Here is a 23022-nt window from a genome sequence, read left to right as displayed (position 1 = left end):
CACTGTCTCCAAAGAAGTATGAGTGTGAAGTGAACTGTCTGCTTCCCGTCCTTGTTTTTCAGTCAGAGATAATGAAACTATGACTTCATCAGCTGGACATGAAAGATTGCAGGGTTGTCTGCAGAATTTTGCACACTTCTGGGCCAAAGAAAACAGTGTAGCAGAGTAAATCTACAGCTTGGAGCTGGCTGTAATGCTCTCCAGCAGAAGGTTCAGAGTACTACCTCTGTCACAAATGTGGTCAACAACTTCCTTCCCCACCAGGGTAATAAATCACTGCACACGTTTTATATTGTCTGTAAAATTGTGTAATAATAACCTCTTTGACTGGTTTTAAAAGAACCACTAGGTAAATGACATTTGGGACGAAATTTGAAGGTATTAAGTATTGGAACTGAGCTGGAACTTTAAATTGAGTTCACACTTTCAAAACTAGCATCAAGATTCAAACTGAGGCAGAGATTTCTCTCCATATGACACTCGACACTGTATATTAGGTAGAAGTGGACCTGAAATCCACAGAGAGTGAAGTGAGGGCCTGAGGGCTGAATGCATTTGTCCATTGTGAATTAAACCTTGTTCAAACTATCTTCACTTTCAAGCATGATGTCATTCTTTTAAATAGACTTTTGGCAAAAGGATAACACGGATACTGGTTGCAGAGGCGATCCACCAAACTGGTTCATGATAAAGCTTCACTGGAGGTTACTTTCTGTTTCTGCATTCTTGCTGTAGCTTAACATATTGACAGGGATTTAATAGGCAAACAAACCTGTTTAGCCCAGCATAAAAAACAACAAATCACAAGGCTGCTTTTGCCTTTTCAAATTAGTTTTTGTGCCAGGCGAGTTCTATTAGAATTTCAGCTATGAGAGTGGATGATGGAGAGTGGATGAAAGCTAAAAAGGCTTGTGTGGAAGGCAAACACTTTCCATTTTTGAAAAAGCTATAAAAAATACAATTCCCTGGATATCACAGCAAATACATAACTGTATTCTTATAGGAGCGGCCGCTAAGACCTGTATATATTTATATACAGCTTTATGACCAAGAAAGGGCCTTCTATCTATATGTACATGACATTTGGCAGGTTAAACTCTAATAAATATTAATACAAAACGAATGCCTATTCAGAAAGTGTCCAGATAGGTGTGAAATAATGGCGTGTGACAGACATGACAGGATAACGTTACATCTACAGTGAACTACAAAGGGACTGGGTGAAAGTCTAACAGAGGCAAGCCTGGCTGGAGCCCCCAGGATCCACGGCTTCAAAGAGGAGAGCGCCCACTTGTATTTATAGAATGTCACCTCAGACAAGCAGATCAGACGAAAATCAGAGTGTTATGTCTCAGAATATATTATCATTATATCATATTTGCCAAAAACTATTACGTTTAAAGTTGTTGTTTTTTATTAAACTTGCATTAAGTTATTTTTGAGCCAACAAAAGAAACATTAGCATTCATTTCAAGCTGTATTAGAAATACAGCTTGAAATGAATGCTAAACAACTAATGACTATAAGTCCAATGTGCCATTAGTCCAATCTTTTTTAGCTCTGTTTTGGTCTCCACCAACTCCTAGGTGAAATATATGGCTCTCTGCTGCTAACTTCTCCTCTATGTTCACCAGCTAGTCGTTAACTTTATCTGAAGGTATAAACTAGGTTTTTGGGGGCTTTTTGATTGAAAACTACCTGCTGTGGATACTTAAAAAAACAAAAAAAACAAAGGGGGGAAAAAAGCCTGTGAGAGTTGTGAGTTCACCAAAAGGATAAAGTTGAGGGTCAAAAATCTAAATGAGCTTGGAAAAGCTGGAGAGATCACTACAAATGATCATTTTAGGGGTGCAGTATTCCAACATTTCTAAAATGTTGATATCTGGATTGGTCTACGATAGCTCATTAGTGGTTTTGTTTGCTGTGCCCACTCATCTCCACAGACTTCTAAAGCCACTTACTTCAAAAAAGTGGCAAAGATGTGGAAGACCTGCCCCTATAATCACAAAGTCAATCTGCCTGTCTTCCTCTGTGTCCCAGGGATGGACACTGCTTCACTCTTGTAAACACTGGGAGCCTCGCCTTGCAACAGACTCCTTGATGTCTCAAAGAGCCACTCCAGTGGAGGGTGTTAAGACATAGAACTCTGTTTCTACTTATTACCAGTCATGGTCTCCCTCTAGCAAAACAACACGAGGGGAAGCAGGGTGGAGACACCCTTGGAGGGAGCGGCTGGAGGTCTAAATTAATCCCACATGTTCCCCAAGAGGAGACTTTCCAGGCGGCCTCAATTTATTCGGCTGTTGGGAGGGCGGTGGAGAATAGCAAACTCTGGGAGCACCTCGCTGCACTTTCCCGCACTTTTCGCCCACACACTGCTGTGCACTGAATCCACATGGATCCATTTAGCTCAACTATGGCATCACAAGGCACAATTTACTTTTTTGGCAAGCACCAATGCTTCAGAAAGTCGCTGCTTCAGAGAAACCAAAATGACTTTAAATAGATATAGAGAAAGGAACACAGTCACGAACAGCAGTGGGAGACTAAATTCATCTAAATATGCATCCGACTCTATTGATTCAGAGGAGAGATGTCACATTTGCACAAATTTAAGACACTTCCTCCTTGTTCTTCAAGACATTAAATGTGTCTGATTCACGCATATTACAAAAGGGTGCACAAGCAAAACACAACTTCAGAGCTTGGTAGGGAAATGTGCTTGAAAATCATGCTAAGAACATTTTGGATTATTTATCACCTGCTGTTGCAGATTAGGGTGTCTATGCTTTTATACATTTATGATAAATCTTGGTAATCTGCAGACTGGTCTTATGCAAATTGTTTTTTTACTGGAAATTAGCAATGGTTTACAACCACTTAAATCCTTCCACAATCTAGGGGACATATTGTATACAGAGTGAGGAATTATACAATGCATTTGATTCAGTAACAGAACTGAAACACAACTTTGCATTTTCAGACTCTCATTAAGTTTTTGTAAAAATGTACAAAACAGAGGAAACTGTTACTCTTTAGTAAAACATGGTCATTAAAATGGACCTTTACAACATAATAACCGCTCATCTTGTTGTGTAGGTGGCAGCAATGTAGATTTCGTTGAAAATTACAGAGGAACCAAATCAAGGTAAACTTGCCTTGACCTGAAGCTTGATGTAATTTAAAGTTGGCCCCAGTTTGTGTTTGTGTGGCATGCAGAGTAGGCTGTTGCCCTGCTCTAGGATGCATGATGGAGGAAGAGGATCTGTCAGCATTATCTTAACCTACTTGTCAAGCAGTGACAGGAGGGCTGGGACAGAATGAGATTAGAAATCCTGGCCTTTTATTCTCTGGGCCTCTTTCACTCACTAATACCAATGGTGGCAGACTGCTGCTCAGGCCTACTTGAACCTTGATGGAGAGAAGATGAGGTGGCAGTTCAGAATTACTTTTCTCGTCAGGAGAGGTTTGTCTTTGACCACTGGCATGTACTACAGGTTGGGTCTGATTAGGCCGGAGTGCAGGATGGTCTACACAAAGTGACCATAGACATAATTATTTTATCGAGACAACAAATGGTACTAGAAAGGCACTCAGAAAGCGCAGACCTGCACCAGAGCCATGCCCAATCACACAATGTTAACTAACAACTAAGAATGATTTTCTTTTGGTCTATGTATGTTCTGTTTTTTTTTTTTGCATGAGAAATTACTTCAATGATTAATCAATTATCAAAATAGTTAGTGAATATTTTTCTGTCAATCATCTACGCCATTAGTCGACATAGTCTATAAAGTACACACAGTATACTGATGATTTCACTTAATCACATAGATGTGAATGTGCAATAAACATTCTGCAGAAGGGTGACAAAAAAGTTTAACACAACAAAGCTTCCGGTTTAAAATGTGTAGACTTGCCATCCAATATAATCTAAATTTCAAGGATTTCCAGCACCTGTAGGAACCCTGTTTAAAGGCCCTCTGTTGGACTCCTGACCCCAATGAGAACCACAACTCCACAGCTTTACTCTGAGGGGACACAACAGCTGGACATACCTTGGCTCGACAAATATACGGCAGTTCCCTGCCAGGGCGGACACAACTAGTTTGTGAGCGTGTTGGATGTATTAGCCAATAGAGTCCCATTCAGAAGTCCCTTAAGAAACACACTTGGTAGATCATTATTAGATCAAGACATTTGTCTGAAACTCTTATTTGACCACATCACCGTCAAACAGACAGCATCTAAAAATACGTGAGCAACGAATGGATTCAGGCATGTTGAGCTCCACTAGAGTAACACCATTAGTTATCCTGCTGTCTCCGTAGTTTGAACTGTTTAAAGCATCAACAGAATCCTTCCAAGATTATCGCTACTTGCATTTTCCTCATGATATACAATAGACACAACACAATAGATCAAAGTCATTGCATGTGTTGCAACAATATGAAACTTACTCCCACGGACATTTATTCGATACTAATTGCAAAATAACTTTTGCCTGCAAATGCAGTGAATGAGTGTGGCTGATCAAACATTTATAGTATGCCATCTATATTTTCCACCACAGAAGCAACATGACATCTTTTTTAATGTTAAAGTTGCACATAAAGCTACTCAAACATTTGAGAATTACATCAGTCACTAAAGACTTAAAACTAGAGAAGTCTACATCTCGTGGTTCTATAAGGCTATAATTAGTTATAGTGGTGCCTTGAGCTCACACAAAGCAGCTGGCATATATCAAGAAGATCAAATGAATGCTGTTGTACTGAACTCCGTTTCATTTAGAGACTCTGCAATTCTCTCAAGGACCCCTAAGGCCCCTGAACACCACTCGGGACTCACTGCTCTTAACCAGTGTATGTGCATAATAACTATAGTTCTGTGTCTGAATTTTAATTTTACACATTACAAATGGAAATCAACCCAGTGCTGATGGACTTAAATAGAAAGAAGCTCAGATTGATGTTACATGATGGTATCAAAGAAACCCAACTTCAAAAGAGTTTTACTTCTGTATTGATGAAATCAGGACATTGGGGGTGGAACTTTACACAGGGACAGGCTGTTTAAGTATAAATACTTCACACTGAATTAAGTCAATCACTTTGACTCAGTTATGGTGGAACCGGGTTCTTTGACTGCCACACCATGTAGCTGCTCTATCAGCTTTGAAAGCACAATGAGTAGGGTATCCTAAAAAAAAAAAAAGTATAGACTCAGACAAAATGAATCCCTGTCAATCATCACTATGACCCGCTAGAATCGCGTGGTGTCGTCTGTATCTACAGATATTCTGTATTCTTCCTATATTTTCTTGATTCTTTTCATTTTGCTGGGTATAGGGAGGTTTCTGGGGGTGGCCTGGCTGGCACTGTAGTTAGTGTCATCTATGACGGAAGCTCGGAAAGCTCAGCTAAATTCTTCAGTCTGCATACCAATACTATGCCTATTAGCTAGCTAGACTGAAGGTAACTAAACTTGATGGAAGGCAATGGAGTCCCAGTTAACTTGGGTGAGTTGACACTACGTTCCGTGTCGCACAGCCTGGAGTTGCGTGCATTATCATGGAGTTGGTCGTAAAAGCTACAAACTAAGCAGAAAAAAAGAGCTCTCCAATAAGTTACTCCAATAAAAGTCAGATGTGGTTGCACGTGTTGCCTCCATAAAAGAAAAACATGTTTAACTGATAGCATTACTTGGTCACAATTCTTATTGTTGGTTAGCGGTTACACAGTTAATTATTTGCATCCTTACTTGCTGACTAATTAGTTGTTGTTGAGCTGCAGAGGTAACTTTAAATGATGTGTTTACAAACCGCTACAGACAAATCCTACTCATTGTGCCTTTAAAGGAAGTCTAGGCTTATTACAAGCTGGCATATTTCCTATAAGTGTTGATATTCATGTCATAAAAAATGACAGTACTTATTTCTAAAAATCTCTGCATGAAGTGGAGAGTGCAAAGTTAGCACAACCCATTAAGCCACAATAGCCACATTTATGGGAAATACATCAGGCCGAAATAAACTGAAATTATCCTTTAATGCTGTGAAGCTGCTGGAGCAGGGGATTGGTCTACCATCTGTAATGATCCTACAGGTTGGAAATGTGCCTTGTGGTAAACCATAAACCACAATATGAATGAAGATTAACTATAAATCAGCACACAAGCTAAATATGCTGTCAAAAGCAATAAGACTGTAATGTAAAATAATAATAATAATAATAATAATAATAATAATAATGAGCTTTTTGTGGCCTTATCTTCATCATTATCTCAAAGAGAAATACGAGCCCCATCTCAATTCATTATTGCCTGTCATGTAAAGTACCATCTCAGACCAGAAGTGACACGACCCTGCACTGCAAATGTCAATCTCCAAATCCTCACTCCAAGGTGCTGATGGATGAGGACCTACAGAGGAAATTACAGCGTTATCTAATCTGACAAAGGTAGCCACAGCGCACAGACCTGCCACTGGTTTTATCCCCAGTGAAAAAAATACAGCAGTTATCTTGACAAACCAGAAGTCTGTGCCATGTGGATTTTATGAATAGACAGAGGGAATATTTTGGCCTTGGTGTACATCTACCAGCCACTTCTGGCCCCCTCAAGATAATCAAGTTTTATCCGCTGTGTGACATGAGGACATGATCGTTCCTTATCCAACTCAGCAGAGGGGTTGAAACTTAGTTCTGTGACAGCGAGTGAGAATAGTAATATTTAAAGCAAATGTTTCTGGTGGCAAGATGAGTAGGAGTTGAAGACGAATAGTGATGAGCTTGCCTTAAGAGCTAAAATTTCCTGCTCTCGTGGGAGTCTCTGAATATTTTAGTAAAGCTTACTTGGAGGTTAAAGTTGTGCAAGCATGTCACAAAAGTCCTGTTCATTTCTCAGTATGCTCTGCATGAGTATCACACCAGGGAGTCTAAGACGCTCTGGTTTCTAGCTTTGATAGATGCTTGTTCATGAGCAGAGGCACTGAAAGAGCTGCAAGGATACATTCATAACATGTCAATTGGTAGTTTGCAACACATTCTCCATCACACATTTAAATAAACAAACTAAACACAAATCAGTCCCAATGTCATTAAAGCAATATTTAAAACAGGCAGCCAAGATGGTCTGGCTCCCACACCAAGCAAAACAGGACAGATTAAACCAACAATTAGTTTAACTACAGTCAAACAGAGGGCGCCTCGAAGCCACTAACACCACACAGGAGGAAGGCAAACTGGCTCTAATGGACACTAATACCAAGCAGTGAGGCATTAATGGTTACAAGCTTGTTTACCGAACCCCTTGACAAAAAGACGACAGCAGCTCAGCATGCATAATCACACACAGGACACGGATTAGGATCAATGAACCGCCATTCAATTATGGTTTTAGACCTCCAATTAATAAGACAGAAAACTATGACGTCACATACAACTGAGTGAAGAGGGGCTGGTGACACTGAGAGTAATATTTAAACAATCTGTAGCACCTGGTCTAAGGTGCACGGTATAAGTACATTTAGGGCGTGTTCAATTCCAGTTTTGCAAGTAAAAACAGAGTATACTCTGGAAGCAAGGTAAGGTACAATGAGTTAATTTAGTCTCTAAGTTAATCACAGGTGTGTTTTGGGCATAACATAAATTAAGTCAATCAGAGTGTCATTTCCCATTCAATGGCGAATTTGGAGAAGCAAGCGTTTTTTTCTGCCGCAGCTGACTCAGAATTCTGTCACATTAACAACTCTATTTGACTGAATATAAGCAAATACACTGATAACCTATTTATCTGAGGAGCATTGCTTCACTTCCCTGTGTATGTAACAATCAGAGTGTACGCACATTGTGAATCCGCCCATGTAGCCGCATCTCACTGTCTAAACAATGTGCCCTTGAAATTACAAGAAAATACTGCTCCATTGACTTTAGATCAGGTGCTGCCTCAAGAAAGCAACTTGTCTGATCACACCTGATTTTAAGACCAAGTAGCAAATGGAGTACATTTGCTACTTAAACAATGTGGGTGCTGACATTACCAACACATCTGATAACAGCTGGAGAGGAGCACTACTGTCCTGTGCCTAAATGCTGTCTGCAGTAACCTAAGTTTAGCTAGCTCAGGTTTTCAATCAATCACACAATTCTATTGAATGTTAACCATCTGTTTCTTTAGTGGAGTTATAACATGGCAACATAATGTATTTGCATGAATTAAACTATTAGCAAGCTAATTAGTTTATCTCTTAGCTATTGTAGGCTATGCTAAACAACTAAAAATCCCAAGCTCCCTGTACTGTAATGATGCTTAATAAATTAGGTGGGTAACTCAGCAGCATCAAGAATGTCAATAGGCTAACATTAATGCTAGCTAACATTAGCCATATGTAGCCATGTATTTGGTTAACACTGCTTAATAAAATGCAACTAATTAAACTATAGCCAATAAATGTTACTGAAAATCCTTTTCAATTAAGAAATATTTAATGCTCAATCTTCTCCTGACAACCTTTTCTTTGAATCTCTCTGTGTCCTTATTTCTTACATTACCAGAGGAATGCTACACTTCTGCTATACTACCATACTTGTGGTGGGAAAACAGAAACTTCTTGTACTGTGTTAATTAGTTAACTATGTACAGAGGTTCTATATAAATAACCTTGTAAAATGGTTCTATATTTAAGAGTTTAGGGTGTAAAATATGTACCAAGATATAGAACCTAAGTATAGGGCCGCTTGCTTATCATCCTTTCCACAACTCTGCACTCTCTAAACTAAAATCGGAAAATACCTTTAAAAACCTCTACAAGAACCTCTGATTGTAGCACAAATGTAAAACAAAGCATTCGGTAGGATCTGAATGAAGTCTGACTCAATGGACGTACAGTGAAAAGGAGGAAACAGATGTGGAAGCTGAAGATTAGATTCCTGTCAGGCCTGTTCTAAGCCTGGTGACTGTGGCTCCACCACTCACTACCTCTCTCATAATTCAACTACACGCAGCAAAAACTGCTGAACGGAGGTCTTGTCCAGATGATCAATTGATGGTTTCCACACATCTATCCATACATACTCCTAAATATGAATGATTAGGCTTAGCCAGGAAAGATAATGGCCAGCCTGGCACTTCTGTTTCCTGAACAGGTTATCCTTTTGGCAAGGGCAGTGATGAAGCCATCTTGAGGAATTAACAAAGGTTAAAGAAAGCCTCTTCAGTGCAGCCGTACAGAGCTGGGACAAATTTAGACACAGCGAGAGGTCTAAGCTACTGTATAATAGAATCTCGTCATAGACCCAGATAAGGCTGGGATAATACTATGATGGCTAAACCATGACTAAAAGCTTAATTTATCATCAGTACTTTTGTGATGAGTTGTGGCCATGCTGTGGAGATATAAATAATTCTGTACTAATGTGTTCTAATTCAATCTCTGTGGGAAACACAAACTGTCAGGCGTCAGTAAGCCAAACACAGTAACACACCATGGACAGTCTGTTTGTGTGTGTGTGTGTGTGTGTGTGTGTGTGCGCGTGTGTGCCAATGCTGGCTCAAAGTCTCATCCCCCATTACCCATATGACACCAAGTGGCCTGCTGGCAACAGTGAGACCTTTAGCACACTGCGGCCTAGGAATAAAAAAAGACTTGTGTCCCTGGCACTCTGCTGTACACGAGTGTATCTGAGAGACAAGTCTTTAATTTTAACCCTTGAATGCTTAAAATTTGTGGCTGCCAAATAAAGTTGGCGACATAGAAATGGAAAATGTTTCTACTTTTGTACTTGCATGTTATTCTGGCCAAGAAAAGGAGGATATCATACCACTGTTCTATAGTTTGCAGTGTAAATGTGTAGCTTTACAGTCAAAGCAACATATTCTCATCAACGGGTTTGTATGATTTCCTACAAAACAAAATGCATCGGAATTTGTATGATAACCAACGAAATATTACCAGTCGCTATTTTAAACAAGTTGTTAACATTGTGAAACAGAACTTCTGAATTTGTTCGGGTCAGGCTTGAAAACTACTTGTTTAGGGTAAAGAAAGAAGGACAGGGTTAGGGTTAACAAACTACTTCCGTACATAATGTCGGAATGGACATGAACACCTGTCTCCTGGTTGGAAGCCAGGGTTTGTTTGGCCCACCCACCCTTTAGGAACATGGGACATTATTTTGTATTTCAGGACATTATTTTTTCTGTAAGAAACAAAACAAAACATTCATAAGAACAGTCTGGCCAAAGACGATGTCAAACTGCCTTCAACATGATGGACCATGCGTGTATGACAATGAAGAGACATGGCCTAGTTTGGATGCGCACTGCTCCCCAGGGGGTTCCATTATATATGACTCAATCCTCCGGACCTTTTACTGGGAAATGAAGGAACAACAGAGTAAAGTCTTAATCCTCACCCTTGAACCATCTGCTGGGGGGATGAACCTTAATGTGTAGATTGAATCTCAGCAAAAGAACAACTAATATTTTTTTTTTAAAAACAACTCGGGGCAGCAGATCTATTTGAAAACAATGTGACTGAAATGCAGATCTCTTATTAAATCATAACACATCCATTCAACACAAAGGCTTGTAAATCAGGCCATTTGTTTATGCAAAGCTCTAGACAGTACACCAAGGGCTGCTGGGACTTTTTAAAGCTACAATCCACCCTACCGATGCAACCCACAAACACCATATGTTTCCTTCAGTCTCGGTCATTGACCTGAGACTGAGAGTGCAAAACCACTCAGGGTGCAGCTTAAGCATTTTCTGTGTCCTCATGCATTTTCTTGTCCATACAAATGAAGAACACAATTCAGTATCTGATTTTTTAATCTAATACAGATGTGTCAAAAAGCAATCAATTATTTCATGGTACAAACACACACAACCATAGATCATCAATTAATTGGAGACATATTAAGTAAAAAAAATGTATTAGAAACAATAACAATGGCTTATTATGCAAATAAAGTGACATCGACACACAACATGTTCACATTAGAGCTGGGTACCAAACGTCAGTATTGAAAAATGCCTTGTCATTTAATACCAAATTTCAATTCCTAATGAGTAAATCTCTTTAACGTCAGTGAGCCAATAAGCATGCAGCATGCTTGTGCAAAGATTTAATAATGCTGGTGATTGGCTACATCATAGAGAAAAACAGGAAAAACACTGTTATGCACAGAGAAGGGAGAGTGCGTTTGTGCATGTGTGTGTGTGTGTGTGTGTGTGTGTGTTGCTGTTTTGTGTTGTATTTCGAAAGGTTTGTGTATCACATAGTTAATAACCTAAATGTGTAATGTTTTCATTTATTTTTGTTAAAATGTATTTTAGAAAATTGGTATTGACAAAGGTTTCTTTCAGGAACTAGTGTTGAAGTCAATGTATGGGTAACAGTATTGAACAGTCTTATACTCTGGCAGACAATATGACTGACAATATGCACAGGCTAAAGGTCGGATGATCTATCCCTACAGTCCCCTGTCCAGGTCAAAGGTTTCCAACACCATTTCAACCCCCCCTCTGGAGTTTTTGCAGATATTAGATTGAGTTGATAATTCCACTGATAATCCAGTCACCTGGGGGTTAGTGATGTATGTGTGAACGATGATTCAGACCAGACACATCACTTTCTCTGCTGTTATCTCCCGTCCCACAGCGACAGCTCTATATTAGATCCATAGCACTAACTTCCTCATGCATCAGATGGGGGGGTTGCTGGCTGTAATCATCCTGATTGCAGCTGGTGTGGATGAACCACTGTCACCTACTTGTCAGAACATAGAATTTCACTTAAAGTGACTCAAAATATGATTTTTATAAAGTAGGGACCTGTTGGCCTTGGTCAGAGATTAGCCATAATGCTCATTTCCTCTATGGGCAAACCTAAAGTACTGTACACATTAGGTGAGACATGGTGGCAGATGCAAGAAAACCTAGCAGGGGACTCCTGCAGGACTTTGGAAGCCCCAGGCTTAGTGTGATTATAATGCTTCTTGATGGGTTGTGTGATCCACTGTAACTATCAGCTGAGTGAGCATGAATCACAATACACAACCGCCTGCTGGGCCAATGCAACCATTTTAATTCTATCAACAACTGCCTGCGGCATTTCATCAATGGAAAGTGAGTATGTGCGGCCTAAGATGTGGTCTCCTGCACGACTATATCGCTGTTAAACTTGCATGCTTTATTAGAAGTTTCTCTTGCAAGTATAACGGCTGAATGGTCTGTCCGAGGCTGCACATGACGGCAGTGGATAAGGCTATAACCCAGTCCAGACCCGCTGCGAGATCCCCCGTTGGGAAAAATACACTCCTACAAAATCACTTCTTCCACCTAAGTGACTGAATCCACCCATGCAAACTTCGAGCTGCAAATCCACTCCTGCCGGTGTAATCTGGGGACACACGGTGTTGGGAAAATCCCGGCATGCAACGAATGAGAACAAGAAGCGATGCAAACTTACGTGAAAACGAAAAATAAAGTGGTCGATCCCACAAGGAGTGTGGCAGCAGTGGACACTGGGATGTATTTGGTGGGTTTAAATCTCTTTCCAGCGCTGTTGGGCATTCTGTAATTTCCACATTCCTCAATTATTTATTCCGATTGGATTCGCATGTAGAAAAAAGATCCAATGTGCAATATATAGGCCTTTCTGTGGCTATTAAAGATACAACCGTTCCGTCTTTGCTGTCGTTGAAGCCGCATAGATCCTAAGATAGAGAGGCAGGAATACACAGAGCTCACTGGAAGCCTGGAAATCCCACCCTTACAATCCAGCCCACTGGTGAGGTCACTGAACCGCTTGGAAAGGTGGAGCCTGTGAGCAAACCCTGCAAGTGTCTTCACAAGAAAATTAACGGAGCTATAATGTTGATTAGCTTGCATTTCGTAGGAAAGCATTAGTCACCTTGCACGCGCTTTTTTTTATCCTGGAGATTCCGCCAGTTTTTATATATACTTTGTCTATGTATATGCACGACTATGCCACCCTTGCTAAATGAATTTAATATCAAATGTCTCTCAAAGTTAAGAAAACTAGCTGTTTAATCTTTTTGGAAGCTGCTCTTCAGGCAGTGTTGTCTCAGCGGAGAGTGCAACACCAAACTTAATTGAGATTCTTGCAGTTTAATGTTGCTTTGTTTTCCTATTAGCACACACGCATTGACAAACCAGACATAAATGGTTTTACAAAGAGTCGACTTCAACTCTTAAATTCGGTTATGTTATTGTATACCATCGGACCTTTATTAAAGTGAAAGTTAAGTTGCTAAAATGAACTCATGACAGCCACTGTCCTCTTTCAGGGGCAGCGTAAAGCTTCTGTAAGAGTTGGAATCTTCCAGAAATTATTGTTGATTTTTGCTGTTTTAAATTGAAAATCATTTCTGAATGTCAGTGATTTGGCCCCACTGAAATGAAGCATGTTGAATGGATTTGATAGTGCTTACAGAGCGCAGAGGACTACTCTTCGCTGTAGTTACTTGTCTGGATTTAGGGATTAGAGCGCCCTCAAGTGGCTCATATTAGGATACAACTGATTTGTCTCGGGCGGGGTGAGGAGCGGAAGTCGTCATGGCTGCGGAAGGAGGCAAATGGACAGAAAGTCAAGTGAGAGACAAGAGGTGGAAGGTTCACATCAAACTTTTACACACTATATATCCAACAAATTTATATTTCTCTAAATTTTTTAATATTGAAAACAAATGCAGTTTTTGCAATATGGAACCAGAAACCTTAACTCATTTATTCTACCACTGTACCCAATCTATCAATTTCTGGACTCAACTTGAACAATATCGTCACCCTGTTAAAATAATCGCCTAACTAATTTTTTCAAGTTTTGCAGGAAACACAAAAAACTTCACCAAAAGTGTAACATATGACATTTATTGATCATTTCACTCAAAAAGGATGTAACAAAGGGTGGCTATTGGCATAGTAATAACACTGTGTGTAAATTATGTAACTTAAGATAAATAAATGACTTAGGCAATTTTTTGAACATGCCTTTGTGACTTAAGCAAGATATGGTAACACTTTATTTTGAAGGTGTCTACATAAGAGTCACACAAGCCTGTCAGAAACATGACATGACAAGTATCATGAGCATTAATGTTACTTCAAAGTGTCATTAATGTTCATGACACATCCCATGTCATGTTTATAACATGCTCATGTCACTCTGTAGACACCTTCCAAATAAAGTGTTACCATATCTTGCTTAAGTCATAAAGGCATGTTCAAAAAATTGCCTAAGTCACATTTTATTTTGATTTAGGCATAATTAATCTGCTTAAGTCACACACTTGACATAGGCCATTATCTTAAAGGGGTGAAATCACATGATCTGATCAACTGAGGATGCAGGCGATTTTACCATAGGTGGCCGGCATCATGAGGAGATGATTTAGGCAAAAAAAAAACAATTTTGACAAAAAATTACTTAGGCGATTATTTTTAACAGTGTGACAATATATAGTGTGTAAAATCAAGATAAACGTCTTAATTGACTGCAGAAGTGTGATAATGTATTTTGTCCATGGAGAAAATGGCATCGCCTTTATTACAAACCTTTTTATTTTGTATGGCAAATTTCACATACACAAATGCAAATACTCCAAAACTTCACCCAACTTTAGAAGTTTCTTGCATGAGTTTAAAGAGTACATGGAATCCCTTACACTAATTGGCACTAAACAAAGCACTCCATCCACAGATATATGTGAGAGGTTTTTCAAAGAAGAATAATGTATTTACATTCTGTTCTGTTTGTTTTTTGTTGTTGTTGTTTTCCCCTTTCCTGCATTTTTTTATTTATTTATTAATGATGATGATTATGACTTTTTAAAATTTACCGGCATTACTATTAATAACCTTAATTTACTGTGATTGATTTATTATTTATTTATTTCTGTTGACACATATATATTGGAGCCCTTGTCTGCTGTTCTATGTACAGTTGTTTGTATGTACAACCTTAAAGTTCATTAAATGAAAAAAAAGAGAGAAGAGGTGGAGGAGTGGATACAATAAGTAAGGAATTTGTTCAAATCTTAGAGAACATGATGGGCTACCAATTCTATGAGTTTTTTAGTTGGCAGGAGCAGACAGATGCTGAAGAAGTAAACATAGAAATGTTTAGAGATGTGGTGAGAGGTCAGTTTTCTTAGACAAGGGACTCCCTATACAGTACTTGGTATAGAAAAACATAAGGAGTTTGGAGTTGTGAATTATTCAAACCCTTATAAGAGAGTACATTTGAATAAACCGAAAAAGAAGGACAAAGTAGACCAAGCATTGTGTGGTCGGACATTGTGGGGAAATGAGAAGCAGTGGAAAGTCATAGGTTTGTTAGATGAGAGGAATTTAGTGTGCTTAAATGAAGGATTGCTCCAGTATGTGACTAGAAAGCAGCTTTACTGAGAAGGAATATGGACTATTATCCAATTTATGTTAAATTAACTTTGCTGCATGAGTATACAGAGTGGAAAATGGGTGTTTTTAAAAAAAAATCTGAATTAGATCAGTGGCAATAGAGCCATGTAAAGGTCCTTGATAATCTAAATAAGAGAATGTATTAGAGCAGCTGCACTGAGAGTCACCTATAAGAGGCAATATAAAGAGGAAGACAGGATCATGGATGGACGATACATGTAAGGAAGCTGTGTGAAACAGAAATAAGGTATTTAAACTAATGCAAGAGGTCATTATATTCAACATATAATACAGGGAAAAAAGCTCAGGCAGTAGTCACGAGGACAATAACATAGGAAAAACTGTTTAAAAATGATTAAAGATGAGTGGGGACAGAGGCCAGTGGAGGTATTGGGTGCTAACAAATGGAAAACAAATGACAGTAATTAATAGGCTAAGGAAGAATCTGAGTCAGTGGTTAATCAAGATACACAATTCTAATAATATGTCTGAGGAGGGAAAACTAGCAAAACAAGAACTGGTTCACTTTGGGAGAGTTAAAAAGGGAACCCGATAAAGCTGAAATGACTGCATCAGGAAAGGATGATAAAGTTAAAACACTAAAAGGCAGAGGGATTTAATACATTTATTTGGACTGTACGGCAAAGTCAGATTATTTGGGACATCAGGTAAAATGTGATTTTTTTTTTTTTTAAATCACTGGTTCAAAAAACTTGGCAATGGCTGCTAAAACAATAAAATATTACAACAGCAATTGTTGTAGGATGTTGCATCTTATGAACTGTTTGACCTATAATCAAAATTATTTTCACAATGCACTTAACGTTGTATAGGAAAGGGTTTTGAGTCACTACTTGATGCATCCAGGTAAAATGGGACAAGGTAGTATTCAGAATTTTTGTTTTTTCTTGGCAATCTACCATAAAGTCTCTGAAATGATCAGACTTAACAGGTGATGATAGGCTAAATAGGTGACTAATGTGTTATCTGGAGAAACAGGATATAACTGCAAAGTGCAAGTTCAGAACAGGACTGGTTTGAAAAATCTGACACTACCGGTAGGACAGGGATGGGCAACTTAAATGCTGGAGGGGGCCACAATTTTCCATGGACACTACCACAGGGCCACATATAGGACCGTACACTTAACCAGATATGATGAAACTGCAATTTTAAATATGTGCAGTAACTTAACATATTTCATGCTCAAATGCATGTATAACAGTATAAATAGGAATACAAAAGGTTTGAAGCAAATAAAAAATAACCACTTACTGTGATTTCTTTTTTTTTTCAGTGCAAAAACAGCATACCAACATTAATTGTAAGAAGTAATTTTGTGCATTTTTACACTGCATTTTACACTTTCATGCTCAAATGCATGGGGTTTTACTGAGGGCCACTTCAAGTGACGGTGCGGGCCGTATGCGGCCCCCGGGACTCTAGTTGCCCATCCCTGCTGTAGGAGTTAACTATTTCCAGAAGATGGCAGTAATGTGACGCTATTATGGATGCTTGCTGTCGTTTAACCACGAAGAAGAAGAAGAAGAAGGCCAGCGTAATGTTTGTACTAGGAAACCGCTCAGATTAGCTTGCTGTCTCTAGTGCCGACTGTATTTTTAGTTCCCAGCTAAGGGCCGCCGCCCGGGACATATTGTGGCGCAGAAAGCGTGTTTAGTTTCCCTTGTTGGAGTTGGAAGTAGCAGCCAAACGCCATTAAGTTAAAGGAAGCCATACATTTGTAAGGAGAGACAGTGTTACACCTCGGTAAGGGTAAACCAGTTAAGCACGGCTAATTAGCTAGCAATAGTTTGTGTCTTCGGCGGCTCGGAGGATGTCGTACAGGAAAACAGTGAAACTTATTTGTGGGCTTGCCGGAGGCTCTGCCGCCCTGGTGTTCGCGGCTGGCGTTGCTGAGTCCCGCGGATACTTCGGTGAGCCGAGTCGAGAGGCGACCAGCCGGTGGTCGAGATTCAACGTTGTTCAAGCTGCGCAGCCGGCGTGGACACCTGCCAACCACACACCAGCCCCGACTGGACAAGCCTGGGACTTCAACTGGGATAAGTACGAGCCTCTACACGTGCTGTTTCATTATCGTCACACTGTTAAAATAATCGCCTAAGTATTTTTTTGTCAAAATTGTCGTTGTTTTTTGCCTAAATCACCTCCTCATGACGCCGGCCACCTATGGTAAAATCGCCTACATCCTCAGTTGATCAGATCATGTGATTTTAATGGCCTATGTCAAGTGTGTGACTTAAGCGGATTTATTATGCCTAAGTCAAAATAAAATGTGCCCACCATGTCATGTTTATGACACGCTCATGTCACTCTGAGTGACACGAGCGTGTCATAAACATGACATGGGATGTGTCATGAACATTAATGACACTTTGAAGTGACATTAATGCTCGTGATACTTGTCATGTCATGTTTCTGACAGGCTTGTGTGACTCTTATGTAGACACCTTCAAAATAAAGTGTTACCATATCTTGCTTAAGTCACAAAGGCATGTTCAAAAAATTGCCTAAGTAAATTACTTCTCTTAAGTTACATAATATACACACAGTGTTATTACTACTTATTATTATTACTACTATATCTTACACTTTTGGTTAAGTTTTTTGTGTTTCCTGCAAAACTTGAAACAATTAGTAAGGCGATTATTTTAACAGGGTGATGTTATTTAAACGTAGTCAGGAGCGTTGTATTCCCTCCATTTTCTCCAACTTACCAGCTATTGATTGTAAGCCACACCAAACCTCTGTCAAGTAATTATCAATTTTGTAACGGACAAGTCACCACCATGAAATGTGGAATGATTTTGTGAAAGTACATTGTTAACTAAAGATTTGATTTCTGATAAATTTATTTGGTATTTTGGATTCATGCCGGACCTAAGGGTGGACCACAGGCCCAGTCAGTTTAAAAAATAGCATTTTTTCAATATTGAGTTGCGCTTTTGGAGTTCTCACAGTAGAATATGCTTCTAATCATCATCTTAAATCATAGCTGTGTTAACCCAGTTTTTCATCCCTCAAGTTAACCATATGGGACAAAGCCAGTGATAATCTCAAGATCACCTCGTCTTACCTCTGTTTAGGAGAGATCCATCTGCACTGACCAATGGCAAGAAGAAAGAAAATGTAACTGAAGACCCCAGCTCCGAGCAGGACAACGGCAAACCTAAAGCTACACGCAACATTCTTCTCATCAGACACTCCCAGTACAACCTGAGTGGGATCACCGACAAGGAGAGGATCCTCACTCCATTAGGTCCTTATTTTCACTAAAATCACTTTGAAAGTTGACCAGGCAGCAGCCTGCAGAGATTTGAATTTCAGTCAAACAGACTGTCAAAAGTACACATTGATGCTTGGAACAGCTTAGTGCTGTTGTGTCTGATAGCATAACACCATGCATGTACTGTACCACCCTGACAACAGAACAGTCTCTGTTTGCTTACCCCCTTGTCCTTTTCCCTCGCTGTGTGTGACAGAGCAGCCATTTGTTAAAATTATCGTTGTGTCTCCACTTCTAGGTCGTGAGCAGGCTGAGCTCACAGGCAAGCGGTTGGCAGCTTTGGGACTCAAGTATGATGTTCTGATCCACTCCAGCATGGCCAGGGCCACAGAGACGGCAAATATTATCAGCAAACACCTCGCAGGTAGTGGACAGATGCCATACTGCCTTTAAGAGTGGCACTATTTTTTTTCCAAAGGTTGGAAAGTAAATTTGATAAGAGTTTTGAAAAGTTTATTGAAGAGATTTCATAACCTACATTTTACAAGAACAACAGTGAAGCCTGACCGATGTGGCTTTTTCTTTTTTTTTTAGGCCGATGCCAATTTTGGTGGGAAAAATTTCACCTGTGGCATCTGATAAAGTGAATTTTTGATGGTGCACCAATATCACTATGAAAAGCTACTCATAAGACTGCTTACTTAAATTAACAACAACGAATAGCTAAAGAACATTTAACATGATTATACATTGTAGTAAACAAGGGATGCTAATTTCTGACAGGTCGACGACCCTTGTTAACTGATTAACAATTAACAGATTAACAGACAAGCAGGCACCCGAGTTCCAGCTCACTCTCTAAATATATGAATATCCTGTATGTTGCAACAACCTCTCAATTGGTCATGTGTTTAATACGCGTTTATTTGCATATGGAGCGTGGAAGTGAGATCCAAATACAAATGGTCACTCAAGATGCATGTGAAGACACATTTTAATGCCAGGAGTGAAGAGACATGGAACTTTTCACTTGTGACTGAACAGCCTCTCTACACTGTTAGTTTAGCTGGAACGTTGTCAGCTGTGTGTCTGCTTGGTTCATGTGGTGTGTCATGTAGCTTTTGCTACTGTCCCAAAAAGTTAATTTCCGCTACATTCAAGTATGGCAGACAGACAAAGACACACAGCTAAAATGCAGCTTGTTCGTGCTAAACCTCTCAAAAAAGCTGCTCCTAAAGTACATATGGTTGAACACTGCCCATATAAGCTTTATTACATTTATTTTGTTATAAAAAAATTGCTTAACTAACTAGCTTAAAAACCTTTTCATATGGATTATGCGCCAATAACTATAGATACTGATATATCTTAATAAAATCAGCCAATGAAATCGGTCACCCGATATAACGGTCAGTTTCTACTTGAGTCTTCTTGAGCTTAAGTGGCCGTCTCATAAATACCCCCAGGCCCATATACTTTGCCTTGTTTCTTTGTTCTGATTTTGGCTTGTGAGTTTATATGGATGAATTTATATATTGGTGTTAAAATAACACCAAATATGGACAAATTATATAATTATGTAATTAATAACTATCTATGCATTATTTTGGCCATTATACAGTATATATGGCCCCATTATCCATACATCTAATGGCAATATTATCCTAACGCTAATCCCAATGATACATCTTCATACTTTAATATATTTCTGCTTGGCATGTGCTAAAGTTGTTTGTTGAAAACATAACGCTGTTGAGATACATTAGCTTTTCATGTTCTGTTTATCATTGATGTATCCTGTTAAATTTCCTGTTAAGCCTAGATTCTGTCCAGCCCAAATTAAAGCTGGTGCAGGAACACATAACATCTCTGATGTATATTAAAGTTTTTCCTTGCCCTGATTGTCGTACGGGTCTAGGAGTGGAGCTGGTGAGCTGTGACTTGCTGAGAGAGGGTGCACCTATCGAGCCAGTTCCACCTGTCACCCACTGGAAGCCTGACGCTGTGGTGAGAGAAGCTACACCCTCTCTACCCCTAGAGTGGGCTGTAGGCCTGCTTTTCTCTATTTGCATATTCTTCTTTGGGTAGTTTTCTGCTTCCTTCATTTTTGTGCAGGTGTCCTGTCAAGTGCTTGTTTCAGCTTACATCTGGAATAAAATCCAACAATACATCAGTGCATTGCCACAGGAATGGGTCAAAGGAAGAGTTACTTTCTAAAATGCCAATGTTTAAAGGAGTGTAGCAGCTGGGGATCAATCTTTCTAATATAGTGTCGTCAATTAATGGGCATGGCTCCAATTTTAGTTGCTCAACAACCAGTTGGTAAATGGTGTTCTATTAATGAGGACTTAAAAGGTTTGCAAAAGCTTACCCAAGTGATATTTAGCTATACAAGGTGGATGTTGGGTTTTTTTTTCATGCAAACATCGTATTCAGTAAGGCTTTACTGTAAATGCTGGACTTACATGGATTACTAATGTGTTACTCAATATTTCCTACTGAGAGCAGTGCAGCAGCAGATCTCAGCCCTCAGGGATTCAGTGCTGATTTAGTCTTTAGTAGAAGCAATGTTTTCTATGTAGTTGGCCCCATTTTGGAAGGAAACTCTTCAAGCATTCCCTACAATGCACAGCAGCTTCATGTATTGACTCTGTTCTGACTGAGGGGTTCACACAGAACCCTTTGACTTGACAAAGGTGGCTTTCAACCTCTCTACCGTCCTCCAGCAGTACCATGAAGACGGAGCTCGCATTGAGGCAGCCTTCCGCCGCTACATCCACCGGGCTGACCCCAAGCAGAAGGAGGACAGCTATGAGATCATCGTGTGTCATGCCAATGTCATCCGCTATTTTGTCTGCAGGTTTGTGCTGCCAGCGGACTTGGTGGTCGCGACTCAGCTGATGCTCTGCTAACCATTGTGTTTAACCCTTGTGCCTCACTAGGGAAATTTTAATTGAGTAGTTTTGCTGTTTTAATGCCTATGGCACAATTTTTGGCAAGGGGGTGAGTTTCTTTTCTCTTGATTTTCGGAAGTTTAACCACAGCTCCTATAACAAGTCCCAAATGTTGGACAATGCTCATTGAAACCCACTAAAACCAAAAAACTTTGATCCCATGACCATTGCAGCATAAAAAACATGTTATATCAGGTTTTTACTCTAGAGCCCTGGCTTCAAAATATTATTTTTTATTTTTACTATTTTACACCAGTTTAAGCCATTTTTTCATGTTAGCTTTGTGGGGAAAATATATGCTATTTTCCCAGTTCCCACTACAGTTACTGCTGCTGTATTATTGAGCACTTCAGTGATGCAATGCTGCTGCTAATCATTAAGGACAAAACAAAAAACATTTCCTCTGCCATTACATAAACTTATATATATATGGTTGTTATGATCTGGACTGAAGTTTAAAATATAAACATTTTGAAAAAAATTTGTCCTCCATTTTTGGACGATCAGTGTAACTTTTTAAAGTGAGGCACAAATGGTAAAGTATGCTGTAGGTTTTTAAAAAAAATAAGATTTCTTTTATTGAGTGTGTGCTTCACTGAAAATTCCTTTTTAATTAAACTAATCTACCTTACAGCCTCGTGCATTTCTTGGTGACTGTGCATCTGGTTAAGAAGGACAATATGTATATTTAGTTAACAGTAATATCCTCAAAATAAATACTCAATAGGACAAGTTCACACAAATAATTCAAGAAGTGCCATGTAAAAATACGGTAGTTCCAGTGCTCGGATGCTTATATCTTCTTTGTGTTCTCTCAGGGCTCTGCAGTTTCCTCCAGAGGGCTGGTTACGTATGGGTTTGAACAATGGCAGCATCACATGGCTCACCATCCGACCTAGCGGCAGGGTGGCCCTCAGAACTCTGGGAGACGCAGGATTCATGCCCCCAGACAAACTAACAAGAACCTGACAACCCAGACGCAGCAGGTTTCTGGGACAGTCAGTTGGTTGCAGCAGGGTCGAAGCTCAGATTTCTCCTTAAGTGTCTTGAAAATTACTTTTGATGTTATTTTATTTTATAGTTGAACTACCATCATGTAACGAGAGACTCTGTGGTTGTGATTACTTCCGTGCCATAGAACGCCAGCAGAAGTGATCAGCAGCTGCTCCTGAATGTAACTGAGGATTTTTACACAAGTGACTGATTTTTAAACCAAAAAAAGTTGTATTTGTATAGATGTTGTAAATGCTCTTAGCTGTAAATCTGTCATTACAGTATGCTGACGTGTGAGGATTATTGTGTCGTATGGTACAGCTGTAGTAAATAAAGATGATGAATGCATAATTGTCACATTTTTCTTAAAATACAATTTTTAAA

The 23022-nt window shown here is 39.4% G+C and overlaps 2 protein-coding genes across 5 annotated transcripts in view; one reads left to right on the top strand and one right to left on the bottom strand.

Annotated features, from left to right (window-relative positions):
• zdhhc8b (zinc finger DHHC-type palmitoyltransferase 8b) overlaps positions 1–12773 on the bottom strand; it is a 74185-nt gene extending 61412 nt beyond the window's left edge. The window contains exon 1 of the mRNA XM_059336659.1: positions 12476–12773. Coding sequence (XP_059192642.1) covers positions 12476–12579 — 104 coding nt within the window. The 5' untranslated portion in view covers positions 12580–12773. The remainder of the gene's footprint in view (positions 1–12475) is intronic.
• A 4211-nt stretch (positions 12774–16984) lies between these two features.
• Positions 16985–22989, top strand: pgam5 (PGAM family member 5, serine/threonine protein phosphatase, mitochondrial). Of its 4 annotated transcripts, none has more exons than XM_059336640.1 (6): positions 16985–17511; positions 18552–18724; positions 18990–19115; positions 20610–20698; positions 21421–21551; positions 22464–22989. In XM_059336640.1, exons 1-6 carry the CDS (start codon positions 17282–17284, stop codon positions 22612–22614), a joined length of 900 nt encoding a protein of 299 aa, XP_059192623.1. In that variant the 5' UTR covers positions 16985–17281; the 3' UTR covers positions 22615–22989. The 4 variants fall into 4 exon arrangements, with proteins under 4 accessions (XP_059192623.1, XP_059192622.1, XP_059192619.1 ...); XM_059336639.1 differs by having other exon boundaries at positions 21418–21551; XM_059336636.1 differs by having other exon boundaries at positions 18990–19117; positions 20606–20698; positions 21418–21551.
• Positions 22990–23022: the final 33 nt, after the last annotated feature.

Source organism: Centropristis striata, chromosome 7 (genome assembly GCF_030273125.1).
Source record: "Centropristis striata isolate RG_2023a ecotype Rhode Island chromosome 7, C.striata_1.0, whole genome shotgun sequence".
In the NCBI taxonomy this organism is placed as follows: domain Eukaryota; kingdom Metazoa; phylum Chordata; class Actinopteri; order Perciformes; family Serranidae; genus Centropristis; species Centropristis striata.
Note: the sequence above shows the minus strand (reverse complement) of the source record. Positions and strands in the feature narration are given on the sequence as shown.

Coding starts and splice junctions, on each gene's coding strand:
- pgam5 (XM_059336636.1), top strand. CDS start 17,282: ATGTCGTACAGGAAAACAGTGAAACTTATTTGTGGGCTTGCCGGAGGC. Junction 19,118..20,605: donor TCAGCAAACACCTCGCAGGT/AGTGGACAGATG, acceptor TGTCGTACGGGT/CTAGGAGTGGAGCTGGTGAG. Junction 20,699..21,417: donor ACTGGAAGCCTGACGCTGTG/GTGAGAGAAGCT, acceptor ACCGTCCTCCAG/CAGTACCATGAAGACGGAGC.